Source organism: Ischnura elegans, chromosome 2 (genome assembly GCF_921293095.1).
Source record: "Ischnura elegans chromosome 2, ioIscEleg1.1, whole genome shotgun sequence".
Classification (NCBI taxonomy): Eukaryota; Metazoa; Arthropoda; class Insecta; order Odonata; family Coenagrionidae; genus Ischnura; species Ischnura elegans.
This window is the reverse complement of record NC_060247.1, coordinates 144,102,251-144,120,690: the sequence shown is the minus strand read 5'-3', so window position 1 is coordinate 144,120,690 and position 18,440 is coordinate 144,102,251. Positions and strand designations below refer to the sequence as shown.

Sequence of the window (18,440 nt, the reverse complement as noted above, 5' to 3'; positions counted from 1 at the left end):
ACTAATGTTTAAACAAAGTTAGCAACAATTTTACAAACATTTTCAAAATCTTACAATTTCTTTAATTTAATTAGGTTAACCAACAACAAAAGAATGGTTTAGTGGATCTCTATATTTTTCATAACAATTTCTTAAGTTAAAAAATAATTAGCAACAATTTAAACACCGTTTTAAAAAGTAACAATGTGTTACGGTGTAAAGAATAGAATCTGAGCGTAGTGGTGCTTTAACTCCGAAACCCTGATATATACACATTGATGCACACATACCTTTACATTTTATAAAAATGTATAAAATGTACAAATTTTATACAGCCTACACAACTATGTATAAATTTTCATAAAATGTATAAAATTTATACAATGTACACATTTTATACAGCTTTATACAAATTCATACAAAATGTGCACATTGTATACATCCTGTATAGAAATTGTATACAAAATTTTCGTTGGGGTAATGATAGCATTTCCTTTATCTTTACAGTTTCTGCCCGGAGGAAGGGACTTCACGAGGACAAGTTGTTAGTCCGAGAAATATCAAAATGGTTGTACCAGAGTGCTTCAGAAAGGATAAATAATAAGTTAATGTTCAATTAATTTTATATTGCTTTGCTACATTTATTAGCATTCTTGCATCATGTACAGTGGCGGAAAAAATTAACGCAAAGCTCGTTGGCGTCTGAGAGCGGCCAGTTCAGGAACTACTTGTCTTCCAAAATTTTGCCCTCGCAATGCTCTCATACAACCGGGAGTTTTAAAAGCAATATATCCCATATGCCGCGAAAATAATCATGCCCGTCGCATTATGACTAGGCGCAAAAGATCCCGCTACGAATTCTTCGCAATATTCTCCGAAGTATGCTTCGCCCTCGACTCACCTAGAACTACTCTCGTCGGGACATCGGTGGACAAACCCGACGTATTGGGCATTGAGACTGCCTAAGAACCTAATCGTTCCGGTAGTGTAGTGGGTAAAGTATCATGCTACGAATCATAGGTTCCACGGATCAAGTCCCAGTGACGGATGAATTGATGCTGCACACACACACACTTTAAAGATTTTTCTGATCTTAAAACTTCGCAATACCTATCACAAGGTCCATATGATGTTGCATGGCTATTGAATTCTTAAGCGCTTAATTATTTGTTGAAATTCAACTACTACATTGCATAACCGTTGGGGCAGTTGACTGTGGAGTGACTTTTGACTACCATTTCCGCGTCGTCCAACTCAAGGCCCCTAACCATTAGCTGCATGAGCGATGTGTCACGGCCTACTCTTCTTCTCCCCTTCAAGGAAAAACTCCTATAGAGTTCCTCACAGTAGAATGAAAGCACTTTTTTGAGCCACTTCCGAGAAATCAGTTGTCTGTTTTTAGTTCAGTATTCCAATGCTTTGCTCAATATTCTATGCTCAATAATAGTATCCCGAGGATTATATTGGAACAACTTAGGTAACCGCAATTGAAGAGAAATGCCAAGCCGAATTGATTTAGGTAACGGCATATGTGATGGCCATTTTAAGGTTCAATCATTTCTTTTGTGTTGTTATCCGAAGAAATTGATTAATTTGGTCAGTTAACGATTTCTTTTATAGGGAAATGAGAGGTGTAAATACATTATTTGATCTTCATAATTTCTTTAAAACTTGATTTTTAATCACAAAATTGATCCATACGAACGCATATTTGATTAGCAAAATTAATTAAAATTCAGATCTTTGTTAAAATAGATCTATCAGAACTACGCGTTAAATGTTTTTCAATTCTATAAACGCATAAAATGAGAACCAGAAAAGGGTTAAGGTGCGTTTGGTGGGGACATGAAGCAGGTAGTCCGAAGATGGGCGTGGTACACCCTCCGTAGGGTCCTTAATCCTCAACCCTTTCCTCGACGCGTTCGCCCTCGCTGGCCCGTGTCTTGGACCCTCCCAGGGGGGGGCCTCCCCGCCTCCCTCCCGAAAAGTGACCGCTATGACTGCAATTTGGAAATCAATCAATCAATCCAATAATCAAAAAATGACTGTTTGCATAGTACTCCTGTCAATCGTGCGATCAAGTACGTCTTTGAACCGTGATTCTGCGATGAAAAATAACGATTTTGTTAACTTTGCTAAACACGTGGCAGTGGACCACCGGAAAATGGCAACAGCGCTTTGGAATGGGCAAAGTAGCGGGCTGTTTGAATGAGTTACGAGCATGATTTTGCCATCTGGTACCGCTCATTTGCACGCCAAGGCTTCAGTTAATTTACCTACAGTTCCACACAGTCTCCGATTAGATAACCTGCGTCGAGATAAAGGGTCAATTATTCCCTAAGACGGATATTGAAGGGTTAAAGCAGTCGAACTGCTTCAAAAAGTCAAAAAACACCCGAAAGGTGGATAGGTTGTGTGAGTTTTAGACGGTGACTGCGAGTCCCTTTACGTATTATATTATTATGCAAAATACATCTACCAGGGGTAACAACAACCTTGACCTCTTGGCAGCGAGTGCGAAATCAGAACTGAGGCTGTTATTATTGACCACAAGGCACATATTTTATACCTCATGGTTCATCTACATCTACATTATACCCCGCAAGCTGCCTAAAAGGCGTGTGGAATGGGGTGTCAGGATACCAGCCGTCTACGTATAAAAAATGAAGTGCTCTACAAAGTTGTGACTAGCATTTATTTAAGTCTTTTATGGTCCGGGGGAAAAACGAATTCCTATATCTATCCGTTCGGCAAAACATCTCTCTTAATTTATCGCTTCTATCGGGCCTGGAAATATAGTTTGTCTTTGATATTTTGTTCTACGTGTCGCCCTTAAAGACATCTATTCTCAATTGTTCAAGCAATGTAAGCTTAGTGCGCAGCCTGCGAGTCTCCAGCGGCTCCCAGTATTATTAGCTTAACATCTGCGAAACGCTATCTGTACGCCCGTAGCAGTTTTTGACGAAATGCGCAGCCTTCCTTTGTATTTTATTCAGATCGCGCATTAAGTCTTTCGTTACCGGATCCCATACTTTCGCTGCATATTGAAGGTGCGGACGTACGATTGCGAAATAGCACATTTCTTTCACTTGCTCATCTCAAAATATTCCCACAATACGGTTGACGAATCCTAATATCTTCCGGGCCATGCCTCAGATATTCCTTAAACGTGTTCCCCACGAGAGGTTCAAGGTTATGGTAACTCGCAGGTACTTCAATTCGTCTGTTGTCTCTAGGTTAATACCATGCACAGAATAAAAATGGTTATAGTTGGTCAAATTTCGCAAGAAATGTACCGACATACATTTGTTCAGATTAAGTTAAAATCTAGAAAAAATGCGTCAACTTGTCTTTTCGATTCACCAGATTTTAGAATATCGTTATGAAATAGCTTGAGCTGTGTTTCGCATGATCTACCTTTTCTGAATCCGTGCTGACAGTCATGTTGGAAGTTACGTCTGTCCAAGAAAGTCATGATATTGCTAACGACGATATGCTCAAGTATCTTGCCTATGATCGATGTTATTGAAATTGGACGGTAGTTGCCTGGGTCATGTCTGTTTCCCTTTTTAAATATGGGTGTAACGCTTGCAATGTTCCAGTCTAGCGATAACTTTCCTTCCGATAGTGACTTCTAGATATTATCTCTTAGTAAGGAGTGATCTGTGGAGCTAACTCCTTAGTTATTGAGCGTTGTGGAGCGTAATTTTCTTTAGCTTCAAGTTCCTTCAATTTATTACATGACGCAATGGACTTTCTGTACACGTTGTATAAATTGCTCTGCTTCCTAAGTTCCCTTCTGAAATCGTTGTTGAATTTATTATTTAATAAATGTATTTTTGATTTTGAATTTCAGTGTACAATTAAAAATATGAATGGTTTCTTTTGCTCTCCCGAAAGGTTGCTATTTTTGAGATAATTGTTTTTAGAACCTAGCCATCGCTCTACATAAGCAACAATACAAGTCATCTAATCATTTTTGGAGTTTTAACACTGCCGTTATAGTCTCTATTTGATCGTGGAAAAGAAGATATTCTGAATCAGACTGGTCTACAGCCTACCTCACTTAACCTATTTACCATAAAGACCACTTACAACCACTCATTCACTCACCTATACAAATGTTTGGGGTGAACGAGACGAGATACGACAAAAAGTCTTATGAAGACCCCCTCTAAAATTGTCTGAAACCCCAGGAAAAATTATGAAAACTATAAATTTACAATTATTTATCCGTCTATTCAATTAAAAGTGAGTATGGGGATTAGTTCAAAAAATGACCACCAAATTCCAATGGCGGCGCGGCAGTCATACAAGCGAACAATCATAGCAACATATCTACATCTACATAATACCCTGCGAGCCACCTCTAGGGTGTTTAGCAGGGGGTGATCAATCACCAGCATGCAGCATGCATTTGGACTCCCACATGCACACCACACCGTCCAAAAAACGTCCCGTATAACAAACAAACTATACTACCATATGCTGTTAGAAATAGAATATAGAATAGAAATTCAGAAACATGCGTTAAGTTTTACATAGGTAAGTAGGCTACACTACAAGTCATGCAATCTATTTACGAGTTCTATTGCTGCCGTTATAATCTCTTATCGATCGTGGAAAAAATGACATTCGGAATCTGTCTGTTCTGCAATCTATCTCTCTTATTTTATTTATATGATCTGATATTCCATAGTACGTTGGCGTCCGCAAGATATGGTTAACTTCGTCAGAAAAGACACTGCTCTTGAATTTATCTAAAAGGTTTAGTCTGTTTTTCAATCAACGGTCCGACAGAGATTCCCATCCGAGTTTATCTAAGAGGTCAGTTACACTTACAAAACTATCGTAACGACCTTTCACATACCTGGCAGCTCTTCTTTGCACGCGTTCTAACTCTGTTATTAAGCCTTTTTCATGAGGGTCCCAAACACTGGCAGCGTATTCCAAATGTGGTCTAACGAGGGAAAATTATCTAATTTCTCTCACTTTGTCGTCGCACTTTCCTAATATTCTTTTAACAAAACCCATTTGACGATTAGCTTGACCGGTTATTTCTCGAATATGTTTATTCCACGATAGATTCTAACGCCTAGATATTTCACGGATTCAACTGCATTTAATTGGGTGCCTCGAATGATATAGTTACGCTGTAGGGAGTTATTCTTCTTCCAGAAATTCATTACGACGCATTTTTCCAAATTTAATTCCAACTGCCAAGCATCGCACCAAGCTTGGATAGCAGCAGGGTCATTCGTTAGTTCATCCATATCTTTGCTGGAACGGATTTCTCTGTAAACTACAGCGTCGTCTGCAAATAATCGTAACTTACTGTGTACTACTTCGCCAATGTCGTTTATATAAAGAAGGAATAGGAGTGGGCCAATGACACTACCCTGAGGAACGCCAGAAGTGACACTAACCTCATTGGAGACTGCACCGTCTAATACTACTCTTTGGACGCGGTCGCTCAGAAATTCTCTAATCCAGGAAATGACATCTTCGTCTAGACCATAAGATTTCAGTTTTATTATTAACTTTCCGTGGGGTACTTTATCAAATGCCTTTATGAAATCAAGAAAAATCGCGTCTACTGGAATGTTGTCTTCCCCGGAGATTAGAATATCGTGGGCGAAAAGCGCTAACTGAGTTTCGCACAATCTGCTTTTCCTGAATCCATGTTGAGTTGCCATTAATAAGTTTTGCTTGTCTAGGTGTTTCATTACCGAGCTGACTACGATGTGTTCAAGGACTTTGCAAGAGATGGACGTTAAAGATATCGGCCTGTAATTAGATGGCTGTTCCTTGTCTCCACTTTTAAATATTAGCGTTACATTAGCGATTTTCCAGTCATTAGGTACTTCGTGTTGCTTGATGGATTTACTGAATATTAAATGCAAGTAGGGGGCAATTTCTGAGGCTAGTTCTTTATATACGCGAGAAGGGATTTCGTCTGGACCAGGTGATTTATTTGTACTAAGCGATTTCAATATATTTTCTATTCCGAGCGTACTGATGTCAATAGCTGGCATTTTATGTATACAAGGATTGTCATCGGTCTCGGGTGAGTTTTCGGAAGGCTCCGTGAACACGCTCTTAAAGTAGGAATTTAATAAATTGGCTTTATCGTAACTGCTTGTCAACACATCTCCATTGTCGTTTCTCAGCGAACATACGGTAGATCGTTTCCCTTGAACTTCCCTAACATATGACCAAAATGCTTTTGGGTTAACCTGTAACTGCTCTACTAGTGTTTTTCTTTTAAAATTCGTGAACGCATTCCTGAACGCTTCCTTAGTGGCGGCTTTAGTCATCCTATATTTTTTAGTTATTTGCTCGCGTTCATTAGCGGATAAATCCGTGCTGACTTGTGGAACTGTAGGTAAATTAACTGAAGCCTTGGCGTGCAAATTAGCGGTACCAGATGGCAAAATCATGCTCGTAACTCATTCAAACAGCCCGCTACTTTGCCCATTCCAAAGCGCTGTTGCCATTTTCCGGTGGTCCACAGCCACGTGTTTAGCAAAGTTAACAAAATCGTTATTTTTCATCGCAGAATCACGGTTCAAAGACGTACTTGATCGCACGATTGACAGGTGTACTATGCAAACAGTCATTTTTTGATTATTGGATTGATTGATTGATTTCCAAATTGCAGTCATAGCGGTCACTTTTCGGGAGGGAGACCCACCCCTGGGAGGGTCCAAGACACGGGCCAGCGAGGGCGAACGCGTCGAGGAACGGGTTGAGGATTAAGGACCCTACGGAGGGTGTACCACGCCCATCTTCGGACTACCTGCTCCATGTCCCCACCAAACGCACCTTAACCCCAGAAAAGTATTATGATTTTTACTTATTGAAAGTTGTTTAGGAAACTGGAAAGGTAACGGAAATGTGAATGGGTGGAAAGGAACTTAATGGAATTCGACTAGGTATATTTTTTAGTAAAAAGAAGAGAATGAATTTTTTTCTAGAATTTTTTCCCTGGTAAACGAATTATAATTAATTTTTTCCTAGCTACAATTTGATACATATCATGGACTGATTAATTTTTCCTCGTGAATTTCTCGTTCAGGCATATTCAACCAAATGATTCTCGAATTTATGTCTCCTAATTCTAGCGAATGCTTCTTTTGTTCAATTCCGATCTTCGATGCTAGCTTTCTTTATCAATTCCAGCATAATTCTCCTCTTCTATGGAAAAATGGATATTTGAGCTTCTACGGCCTCAATGGATTACAGAAGAAAAGGAATATCTCAAATGGCCGTATAGATCTCCCTGCTCGTCCACCTTGCAAAGTCGAAAAATTTTTGCTGCGTTGGTGTGCGGGAAGGGGGAGAAATTCACCGCAGGGACCAAACACCAGCCTCTCAACCGGAAGGCCCACACCACACACACACTCACACACTCACTCACTCAAACATACACAGCAAGATCCTTTGTGGGGGCTGTAGGGACCTCCGCTAAGGATTCTTGCTCCACAGAAAACTGGGAATCTTCACAGGATGGGCCTGTTAAAGACAGCCAGTGATCCGTGGAAACACATTCATTCAATAATCAGTCACTCACCTGTGGATGGCTTCAAAGTACCGGGAGAAAAGGATTTGCTCAAAAAGAGCGTCGTCGGTGGGGTTCGGCAAGGGGACGAGGAAAACACACACGTATACGTATTTCGGCTACAAAGTAGCCCTCTTCAGCGTGCTGAAGGAAGAACCAAAGTCACTTGCAACTCAAGGCTGAAAGTGAAGGGGACGGGAGGACAACCAAAAAATATAACTAAGAATAAGAAGGGGAGAGGGTTGAAGATGGAGGGGCTAGGGGGGGGGAGGAAGAAAACAGTATTGGGTGTTAAACGGAAGATGGGAACCTATGGCAAAAAGGGGTTCGAGGGGAACGGGGGAGGGGAGTGAAGTGATTGGCTAGTGGCGTACTGGGGTAAGGAAGAGGGGGGGAGAGGTTAAAGTGAAGGAGAGAGTAGGGAGAAGGGGGGAGGGAGGACTAAGGAAGGGAAGGGACTAAGGGAAGGGGGGGGAGTGAAGAACTTGAGGGAAATTTTTAACGGTCGTTGAGAATTGGCAAATGTTCAAATATGGAAAATTTTGGAAAAAGTTTTTAAATTTTAACTGTTGAAAATGTCATGTTAGAAGATGGAAAAAAGGGTGCTGTGAGGGATAGGTCCATGGTCGCTGTTAACGATTTTATTCTTGTTTTTGTATATAAATAGACTTTCATAGGCGTCTAGTAAGTGGTTGGGTGTTTGTTTTAGTAATTTAAGATGGTTTTCTGATGTTACATGTCCAGTATCAATTAAATGTTGAGCCATGCTAGATTTTTCTGGCCTGTTGTATCTGAAGTGGGCCATGTGTTCTTTGAATCTGGTCATAATATTTCTACGTGTTTGACCAATGTAGAGGCTTTCACAAGAAGAACAAGAAATTTGATAAATTCCAGATTTTTTATTTGTGTCAATTTTGTCCTTGGTGTTCCCCAGTAAATGTTTCAGTTTGTTGTTGTTGTTACTAAATGCGATTTTTGTGTTTACCGTTTTAAAAATTTTCTCTAGGCCTTTTGTTAGTTGTGGGTGGAAAGGAAGTTTTATGTAGCGTGGTGTTTGGCCACATGCCAAAGTAGTGGATTTATTTAGAAGTTTTTTGAATTTCTGTTTTTTAACTAAATTGTCTATCAAGGATTCTCTAAATCCATTTAATTTTGCAATGCGTTTTATGTTGTTTAGTTCTTTTAAATAATTATTTCTCCCAAGTGGAATATTTATGAGTCTGTGGACGAGGGCATTAAAAGATGAATATTTAGTGCTAGTGTGAACAAAAGAGTCCCGATGAATATAATTGTCAGTGTGGGTAGGTTTGCGGTATATATCAAAAGTAAGTCTGTCATCTTTTCTGGTGAGTAGTAAGTCGAGGAAAGGAAGTTGATTGTTGTTTTCAATCTCATGAGTAAATTTAATGGTGGGGAATAAGCTATTTAAATCACGCACAAACTGATGTAAGTCATACTTATTGGTGTCGAAGATGGCAAAGATGTCATCTACGTATCTTAAATAAATGGATGGGAAGTAACTGAATTTACTTTTAAAAATGTTTTCAAAATGAGTCATGAAAACATTGGCAAGAAAGGGCGAAAGAGAGTTACCCATGGAAGTTCCGAATTCTTGTTTATAATATTTGCCTTTGAATGAAAAATAATTTTGATTCATTACTAGATTGGTTAATTTAATTAATTCTTCAATTTTTCCTACATCTAAATTTAAGGAGGTTAACCAACTTTTTAGTGCAAGTATTGCTTCGTCAATAGGTACACTTGGAAATAGATTGGTGACGTCAAATGAAACCATGATTTCTCCTTCCTTGAAAGTGTAGTTTTTAGTTTTGTCAACAAATTCAAAAGTATCCTTTAATGAATGATGACTTTGAAAATTTAGCTCAGAAAATTGTTTTAATAACCATTTTGATAGATAATAAGTTGGAGAATCGATCCCCGAAACTATGGGTCTCAATGGACAACCTTCTTTGTGTATTTTTGGGAGGCAATATAATCGAGGTAGAACAGGGTTTGATACCGACAACTTGAATTTAGTCTGTTTGTCAATTAAAACTGGGCAATCATTGAGCACATTTTTTACTTGGGAGGTCAATTTATTAAGTGGATTTTTGTTAATCTCTATGTAAGGACCAGTTGATAACAAATTAGTTACTTTCATGAAGTATTCATTCTTATCTAATATAACACAAAGGTTGCCTTTATCGGCTTTAACGTAAAAACAATTCTTATTTTTTAAAGAAGAAATGATTTGGTGAAAATTGTTAGATGAAGGCTTAAAAGACTTATTGTTCACTGTTATGTTCCTTCTTATTTGTTTCTCACATGCTTTTCTAATGTAGTCGATAAATTGCAGATATTTGGGAAGTCATTTGCAGATTGCAGATATTTCGGAAGTCATCTGCAATTTATCGAAAGAAATTTTCACCCCTCAAGAACTGAATTTACTAAATTATGGTCTCAATTTTAGTGTCAGACCCAAATCCCTCCCCGTTGATGATTTAATTGCTCACATTGAAGGGTCACTAAGACCATTTGACAACGCCACCAAAAACCGATGTTGAGAGCTTAAAGTAATGAAAAGTTCAAAGTAGGGACTAAATAAACAGCGGAAAACGCGAACAGTCCAATGTTTCCATGAATTCGAAATAACATTAGGTCTATGATAATGATGAATTATTTTAAAATGTAAGCGTAATGCTCATTTTGTTGTAAAATTTAAGGGTAAGTCTAATCTATGTTAACTTAATCATTTGCTCAATGTTTCTGATTTAATACATACGCAGACGCCCAAAATTTCCCGATTGAGAACTACTGAGTTTGGGCGGCTCGATGTTCTGCCTTCGCTCAGCTCTGCAGGAAATCCGAGGAATTTTCCCTTGAAATGTGGAAGGAGTATTAGGCCGTGACACATTGCACATACAGCTAATGTTAGGGGCCTTGAGTTGGACGACGCGGAAATGGTAGTCAAAAGTCACTCCACAGTCAACTGCCCCAACGGTTATGCAATGTAGTAGTTGAATTTCAACAAATAATTAAGCGCTTAAGAATTCAATAGCCATGCAACATCATATGGACCTTGTGATAGGCATTGCGAAGTTTTAAGATCAGAAAAATCTTTAAAGTGTGTGTGTGTGCAGCATCAATTCATCCGTCACTGGGACTTGATCCGTGGAACCTATGATTCGTAGCATGATACTTTACCCACTACACTACCGGAACGATTAGGTTCTTAGGCAGTCTCAATGCCCAATACGTCGGGTTTGTCCACCGATGTCCCGACGAGAGTAGTTCTAGGTGAGTCGAGGGCGAAGCATATTTCGGAGAATATTGCGAAGAATTCGTAGCTGGATCTTTTGCGCCTAGTCATGATGCGACGGGCATGATTATTTTCGCGGCATATGGGATATATTGCTTTTAAAACTCCCGGTTGTATGAGAGCATTGCGAGGGCAAAATTTTGGAAGACAAGTAGTTCCTGAACTGGCCGCTCTCAGACGCCAACGAGCTTTGCGTTAATTTTTTCCGCCACTGTACATATACTTTGTTTTTAACTTTTTGAATTAGAACGTAGTAGGAGTAGTCCATATCCATTCAGGCAGCCTAAGAAAAAATCTTACCTTTATACCTCGTATGTTATTGAATTTAACATACGTCAAACTTCAAGACAAAGTAAGTAGTAAGTATTTTTTGTTTTGTCCAAAAACATTTGTGGCCCGAGATACATTCCACCCAACACGGACCTGCGGGTGCTATTTTTCACTTGTGATTTTGGACAAAATACTAAAATGCTCAGGAACGGTTCAAGATAATATACTTATTTCTGTTTTATTTTAAAGGTATTAATTTTGTGATTAAATCTAAATTGAAGATTTGTGTCCACATTCTCTTGCTGAAATTTTTTCATAAAAACATTTTTTCTCAAAAATTCTAATCCCTAAACATTGCCAGTTCAAATAGTTGGTAAGGTTTTTGAAGTGACTAGAGGCACCATCAGAAATAATTATGATATTTTCTACCTGTGATTGCAGTGGATGAAGAATTTTGTTAATTGCCAACAATGCATGTGCTGATTCATGTCCTCTGTCATCACTTATTACTGCTACACTTGTGGCCTTGTTCTGAAAATATGTCACTCCTGTAAGAATTTAAACTTGGTCATTACTCCAGTGATATCCTTGAACTTCTTGTGGTAGAATCTCTGACCAGGTCTCACCAAAATCAAAGTGAAGCACTTAACGTGCAGCTTCTATCCGTCCCTACTCTTCTGCAATGTGTTCTTGTTGCATCTTCTTCAGAGGTGTTACTGCTTTTTTTGTCCCAAGGTATCGTTAGAAAATTATTATCTTTCAAATAAAACTGAAATTAGCAAAATATCTTGAACTCTTCCTTAGATATGAGCATTTTAGTATATTGTCCGAAATCTAATGTGAAAAGTAGCACCCATGGGTCCATGTTCGGTGGAATATATCTTGGGCCAAAAATTATTTTGGACAAAACTAAAAAAATGCTTATTACTTACTTTGTCCTGAAGTTTGACACATGTCAAATAACATCGGAGACTATGAAGGTAACCTCTCTGCCTGAATCGATTTGCACTGGGCCAGGATGATTATTTTTAAGTGTTTGTCCGGGAAGTTAAGCTAAATTGTTCGATTGATTCAAATTTTTTGTCTGGGAAATATCAATTAAATGTACCAGAGTGCTACAAGAATGGAGTATGTTTATTTTGAAAGTGTTTTGACCATGAATAAATCATAATGCAATTATGAACTTCAATTTTCTCTTTTCAAATCCTCCTCAACCTGTTACCCTCAATCTGTTTAATTTTACTTCTTAGATAACACTAGAGGGTATCAATGAGCTGGGAGTGCACTAAATTCGGTGAAACTCAAGGTATGTGGTATCCTGGAAGGTTACTTGGGAATTTCATGATTCTATACGCTGGGAAAGCCTCAGTCATTCTTCAGGTAGGTTGTATGTTCCCTGAGACTCCCTTTCCAGGAAAAATGCCGGCTAGTCATGGGCTACCATTGATTGCGAGTGTTACTGTTATTTGTCAACAATATTTTTTTCATTGCATTAGTGTTGGATTAGTTATTTTTGGCTTATATTATTTATGTGTATGGTCAACTATTCTGATTTTTCAAACAATTTTCCTCATGCTTTTTCCTCAAGTTTTTTTTCAGGGAAATGCAGGACACCCCCTTTACCCTAAAAATTTATTTTAAACGAATGTATTATACTATAACCCTGAGGTTAGGCATACCTAAGTGAGGATACTCCTAAGTGGAATAATTATGTCTTGTCCTTTGATTTTTTTATGCCTTGTTCGCATTTCCCTTGTAATACAGTTGCAAACACATGATTCATCAGATGTTATCTCCAAATCCATAGTTAACAGTTTCCCATTCATGGAAGACTGTTAACTATGGATCTGGAGATAACACCTGATGAATCCTGTGTTTGCAACTGTATTACAAGGGAAATAAGATTGTCTGTAATACAATGGTATTACAGGAGAAACACAATTTGTAAAAGTTTCGTATTTTTCCCTGTAATACGAATATAATACAATTGTATTAGAGGACATTTGACACTGTGATACAATTGGAATACAAATGGAATACAAAGAGTTCCATTTTGTAATATGATCGTATTGTGGTGGTATTGCAGTGGTATTACAAATCTTGTGCTATCTGGGCTATTGTTCCCGAAATGCTTGTTGCCTGCCTGTTAAGGAACAAGCTGCAAACAGAGTACAAACTGTTGGAAGGCTGTTCGTAAGTTGTTCCTACTTGTGTGTGACCCGAGATTGTTCGTTGGCTGTTTATACTCTGTTCACTAATCTCCAACAGGCTATCAACAGACTTCAAACGGACAGCGAACAGGCATTGTTGTTTCAGAAATCGACAGGGTATGTGATCATGGTCATCGTCGAAGGTCATCCCTCTAGGATTTCTGATTCGGAATTTTTAACTGACAACCGATCGCAATGACGATGAGCTCGCCTTAAGAGTAGGTTTCAGATATATCGTGAAAAAAGCTCCCAAAATGTATTAAAGACTCTGTTTGGAAAACATTCAAATTTTAATGCTACTTTAGGAAGGATTTCATTACAAAAGTAACTTATTAACACCTGAAGACGTTATGTTTATTATATTGATCGAAGTGCGATTGACCGATTCTTTCTGCAGAATAGGAAGTGGTTTCAGGGTTTTTGAGTCACAAGATGGTAGAATGTGTTGGAAGTTCGTCTATATTATCGCCACTAAATTGAAACATTGATTAGTCTGGCTTCCTCAGAGCTTCCTGTCGCCCTCCAGGAGGGCAAGTCTGTAACTCTGTTCTCTCCCGAAAATGGGAGAAAGGAGATTCGTGAAGCGCCTGCGCGAGAGTTGTCGCCCGCCCCAAGTCTCTAGGGCGCCCCGCCGGAGAAAGGAGACTATTTGTCGCCTGGGAGAGTACTAGTCTCTCGACCCAAGTCCGTAAGCCCCCTCAAGCGCCTTTGGCGCCCCAGACGGGCGCTTCAGTTACGTCCCCCTCAAGAGCCCGACGTATCTCTTTCTCCCACGGAGAAAGTGCGTATCTCGACAGTGTTTTGTTGTATTTTCTCAATATGGCGCGTTTTCTTTCAAACCATAGAATATTATTGTTCGTATATGAGGTGCATTTAAGAGAAGTGGGGCAATTAACACCAGTGAGAAATTGTTACGGGATATTAATAAACCGTTTGAGGCGAGGGAGGAAGATTTCCGGCCGCATTAGCGGAGAAGGTTGTCCTATCCGTCCTTCGATGGTCCGATTCTCTTCCTGCTGAAAATCCATCACCCTCAATAGCAGACAAAAACACCGCAATCCTATGAAATAACAATTATCTGTAGCTCTGAATTCTTTTCGTGTAAGTAGCGGGGTTTAGAAAGCTAATGCTAATTCAGAGAGCGCAAGAAAAGCACTTTAAATAATGGAAAATAACTTCTAAACAGTTACCTTTGAAAAGCAACAGATAGTTAATGAAACACAAGACATGCCCTTATTGCTAAAAGAACTTATTCCACGACAATGTAATAGAGTTTCAGCATTTCATTGGTTTCACGAATACGACTGCTCAGCAAAACCGTGTGCACACAACATATGAGATCGCGAATCGATTCCGCTGTCAACACATACGGAAGCTATAAATGTACTTCAATAATAAATGAATATCCACAAACTAAGTACTAGCACACACCGTAAATATAAAGTGAGACATAGGCAAATAAAATATAAAAAAACTGGAAATCACTTCCACTCTTTTATTCATCACGAACAACTTACAATCACTAAGCTCGTTATGATAAAAACAACTATTAATTCACTGATTTAAAGCCGGAAATTAGCCCACGAAAGAGGCACAGGTGACTTTTCTCACTATTATTCGTTAATATACTAGAAAAAGAAACTTCACACACAGCTTTGATCTTGATAGCTTGATCGTGAAATGTCAATGTACCTATACGATGAACAACGGAGGTGAACACGCCACTGACAATGTTTACATTGCTGTAAGACATTAATCGATATGGTAATAACACTGCTTACAATTCAATCACGATGGAGCACTGATAATTACAACTCTTAGCCGATATTTTTGTACATTGCAACCACTGGCACTGTGATTATCAGCAGAAGATTTACGGGAGTTGTCACATTGACAATAACACAATTTTGGCACAAAAGATGTTTGCACAAATCTGCAAGCAGCGAGCAAAAGCTGTATTCACATTAGAAATATACTCTTAATTTTCAACTTTGGTGAGGTTGTAATTGATACGAAATGTGGTGGAGCCCTTCATTACGAGCGCCGTCACCAAGGTCAGCACCTGGTTGAGGTCATTGCCCTGGGACCCTGAGGTCCCTGCCGCTGCCGCCAGGGTACGCGGAAGATAGCGCCAGCAAGGCACCGCGAGAGAGAGACGCTGACGAGAGGGCAATGGAGATGGACTATCTCGCGTGAGAGACATTAAACAAGTGTATCGCTTACCATCGCAATAAACGTGGTCGAAAATACTTTAGTGTGTTGATTGAGGCGAGGTTAATATCGCAACCCTAACCTTACCCTTCAGTGGTGACTCCCGACGCGAGTTATTTCCGCGAAAAAAACTTTTTTCGAACCATGTGCGCGACCTCGCCGAGTTCCGTTAGCCATGCCGCCGACATCGCGCGAATCCTTGGCCATCAAGTCTCTAAGTTGATATTTTTATTGTGATCCTGTGCTATGTGCGTGTGTAAATAGTTTTCCTTATTTTGTGTTTATTATATTGTGTTTGTGAAGATGCCCGATCCACCAGCATCGCAACCCAGCGCGGACCGCATCGCCGTTCGAGCACCACCATTTTGGCCGGAGGAGCCTTCTCTATGGTTTTCCCAGCTAGAAGGACAATTTTATCTTGCTGGCGTCAAGGAGGACGAAACCAAATTTTGGTTCGTGGTTTCGCAGCTAGATCACCGCTACGCGCAGGAGGTAAAAGACATTATATCGTGCCCTCCTACCTCTGATAAGTACAATACTTTAAAAAGTGAATTAATTAAAAGACTCTCCGCATCGCAGGAGCATAAATTAAAACTCCTCTTGGAGCATGAGGAGATGGGGGATAGGAAACCATCCCAGTTTTTGAGACATTTGCGGGATTTAGCGGGTAACTCCGTCACGGACGATTTCCTAAGATCGCTGTGGCTTTCACGTCTACCGAGCCATTTGCACGCTATTTTAGCGGCTCACGATGCCCCAGACCTCAACGCCCTTGGGTCCTTAGCGGACCGCATAAACGAAGTGGTCCCCCGTGCAACGGCTCCCCCTTCCCTCAGTGTAAGTGAAGTTGCCCCCACCTCCCAAACCTGTGCCGCAGGCTGTTCGCAGATAATGGCCTCCCTCATCGCCAGAATGGACGAGCTCACCCGGCAGGTAGGCGCACTCTCCGTCTCGGGGCACCCTCATTATCGCCGTCACAGATCCCGTTCCCGCTCCCGAAAAAGTGCCTCACGCCCTACGTCACCAGGCCCTCGCGACCCGAATGTCTGCTGGTACCACTGGCGCTTCGGCAAGGACGCTCACAAGTGCATTCCCCCCCTGCTCCTACACTCCGGAAAACATCCCGGGCAGGTTGTAAATGCGGCTGCCGACCCTTGCCCTACTTCCAGCCGCCTTTTCATGACCGACGTGTGCACTAAGGTGCAATTCCTGGTGGACACCGGAGCGGACCTATCAGTGTATCCGCGCTCATATGTAAAAGGACCACGGACGCGGACAGATTATCAATTGTTCGCCGCGAACGACTCAATTATTCACACTTACGGCTGGGAAACTTTAAATTTGAATTTTAACCTTCGTCGTGACTTCACTTGGCGTTTTGTGGTTGCCGACGTAGCGAAGCCAATCATTGGCGTCGACTTTTTAACTCATTTTGGACTTTTGGTGGACGTGAGAAACGCCAAACTTATCGATGGCACCACCTCACTGCATGCCATCGGTAGCATCGGCGTCCACTCCGGGGACGAAATAAAAGCGGTTGTTGGTGAGTCCCGTTTCCACACCCTTTTGTCCCGTTTCCCGGAGATTACTCGCCCGGCAGGAACCCCCGGGAAGACAAAACATTCAACCGTGCACTTCATACGCACCACTCCCGGCCAGCCCGTATGCAGTAAACCCCGACGCCTGGCCTCGGATAAGCTCGAAGCAGCCAAGAGGGAATTCGAGTTGATGGTGCGGATGGGAACCGCCCGCCGTTCAGACAGCAGCTGGTCGTCAGCCCTCCACCTCGTCCCGAAAAAAGGTAACGAGTGGCGCCCCTGCGGTGACTACCGCGCTTTGAACGCCCGCACTATACCCGATTGTTACCCCGTCCCTCACATAGAAGACTTTTCCTCTTCCCTTAGTGGAGCCCGAATTTTTTCAACTATAGATTTAGTAAGGGCATATAACCAGATTCCTGTGCACAAGGAAGATATTCCCAAAACCGCCATCACCACACCCTTTGGACTTTGGACTCCGCAATGCGGCGCAAACATTCCAAAGGTTTATTGACGAGGTGCTCAGAGGCCTAGATTTCACTTACGCCTATCTGGACGACATTTTGATCGCCTCTAAAGACGAGGACGAGCACGAGCGCCACCTAAGCGAACTTTTCCTTAGGCTTAGTGATTACGGTGTCGTTATCAATCCCTCCAAGTGTGTTTTTGGTGTGTCACAAGTGACATTTTTAGGTTATAGCGTAAGTGTTGACGGTACAAAGCCATTAAAAGACAAGGTTAGTGCCATTCAAGAATTTCCTGAGCCGGTGACTATCAAACAGTTACGTCAGCTTTTTGGTATGGTCAACTTTTATAGACGTTTCCTACCCAATGCGGCGTCATTACAGGCGCCACTCAATGATTTATTACGTGGTGGAGTGCGAGGAAATGACGAGATCACATGGACGCCCGAATTGCGCCTCTCATTTCAAAAGTGCAAAGACGCCCTCTCCAACTTTGCCCTCCTCGCCCACCCAGTTCCCTCCCTCCCCCTAGGCCTTTTCACCGACGCCTCGGATTTTACCCTGGGGGCAGTTCTCCAGCAGCAAACCGACACCGGCTGGAAACCCTTGGGTTTCTTCTCTAAAAAACTCAATGCTGCAGAAAAGAAGTATAGCCCATACGATAGGGAATTATTGGCCATTTACCGTGGAGTTCGCTACTTCCGACATATGCTCGAAGGGCGAACTTTCACGATTTTCACGGACCACAAACCATTAACATATGCATTTAAACAAAAGTCCGACAAGTGCTCACCCCGGCAATTCCGCTACCTTGACTTGATAGGCCAATTTTCTACGGATATCCGTCATGTAGCGGGGGCCGACAATGTCGTTGCGGACGCCTTGTCC

General features: G+C 40.9%; 1 protein-coding gene across 1 annotated transcript; it reads left to right on the top strand.

Annotated features, from left to right (window-relative positions):
• The first annotated feature begins 15,853 nt into the window (after positions 1–15,853).
• LOC124153297 lies at positions 15,854–17,602 on the top strand. Its single transcript, XM_046526394.1, has one exon. The coding sequence runs from the start codon at positions 15,854–15,856 to the stop codon at positions 17,600–17,602; it is 1,749 nt and encodes a 582-aa protein (XP_046382350.1).
• Positions 17,603–18,440: the final 838 nt, after the last annotated feature.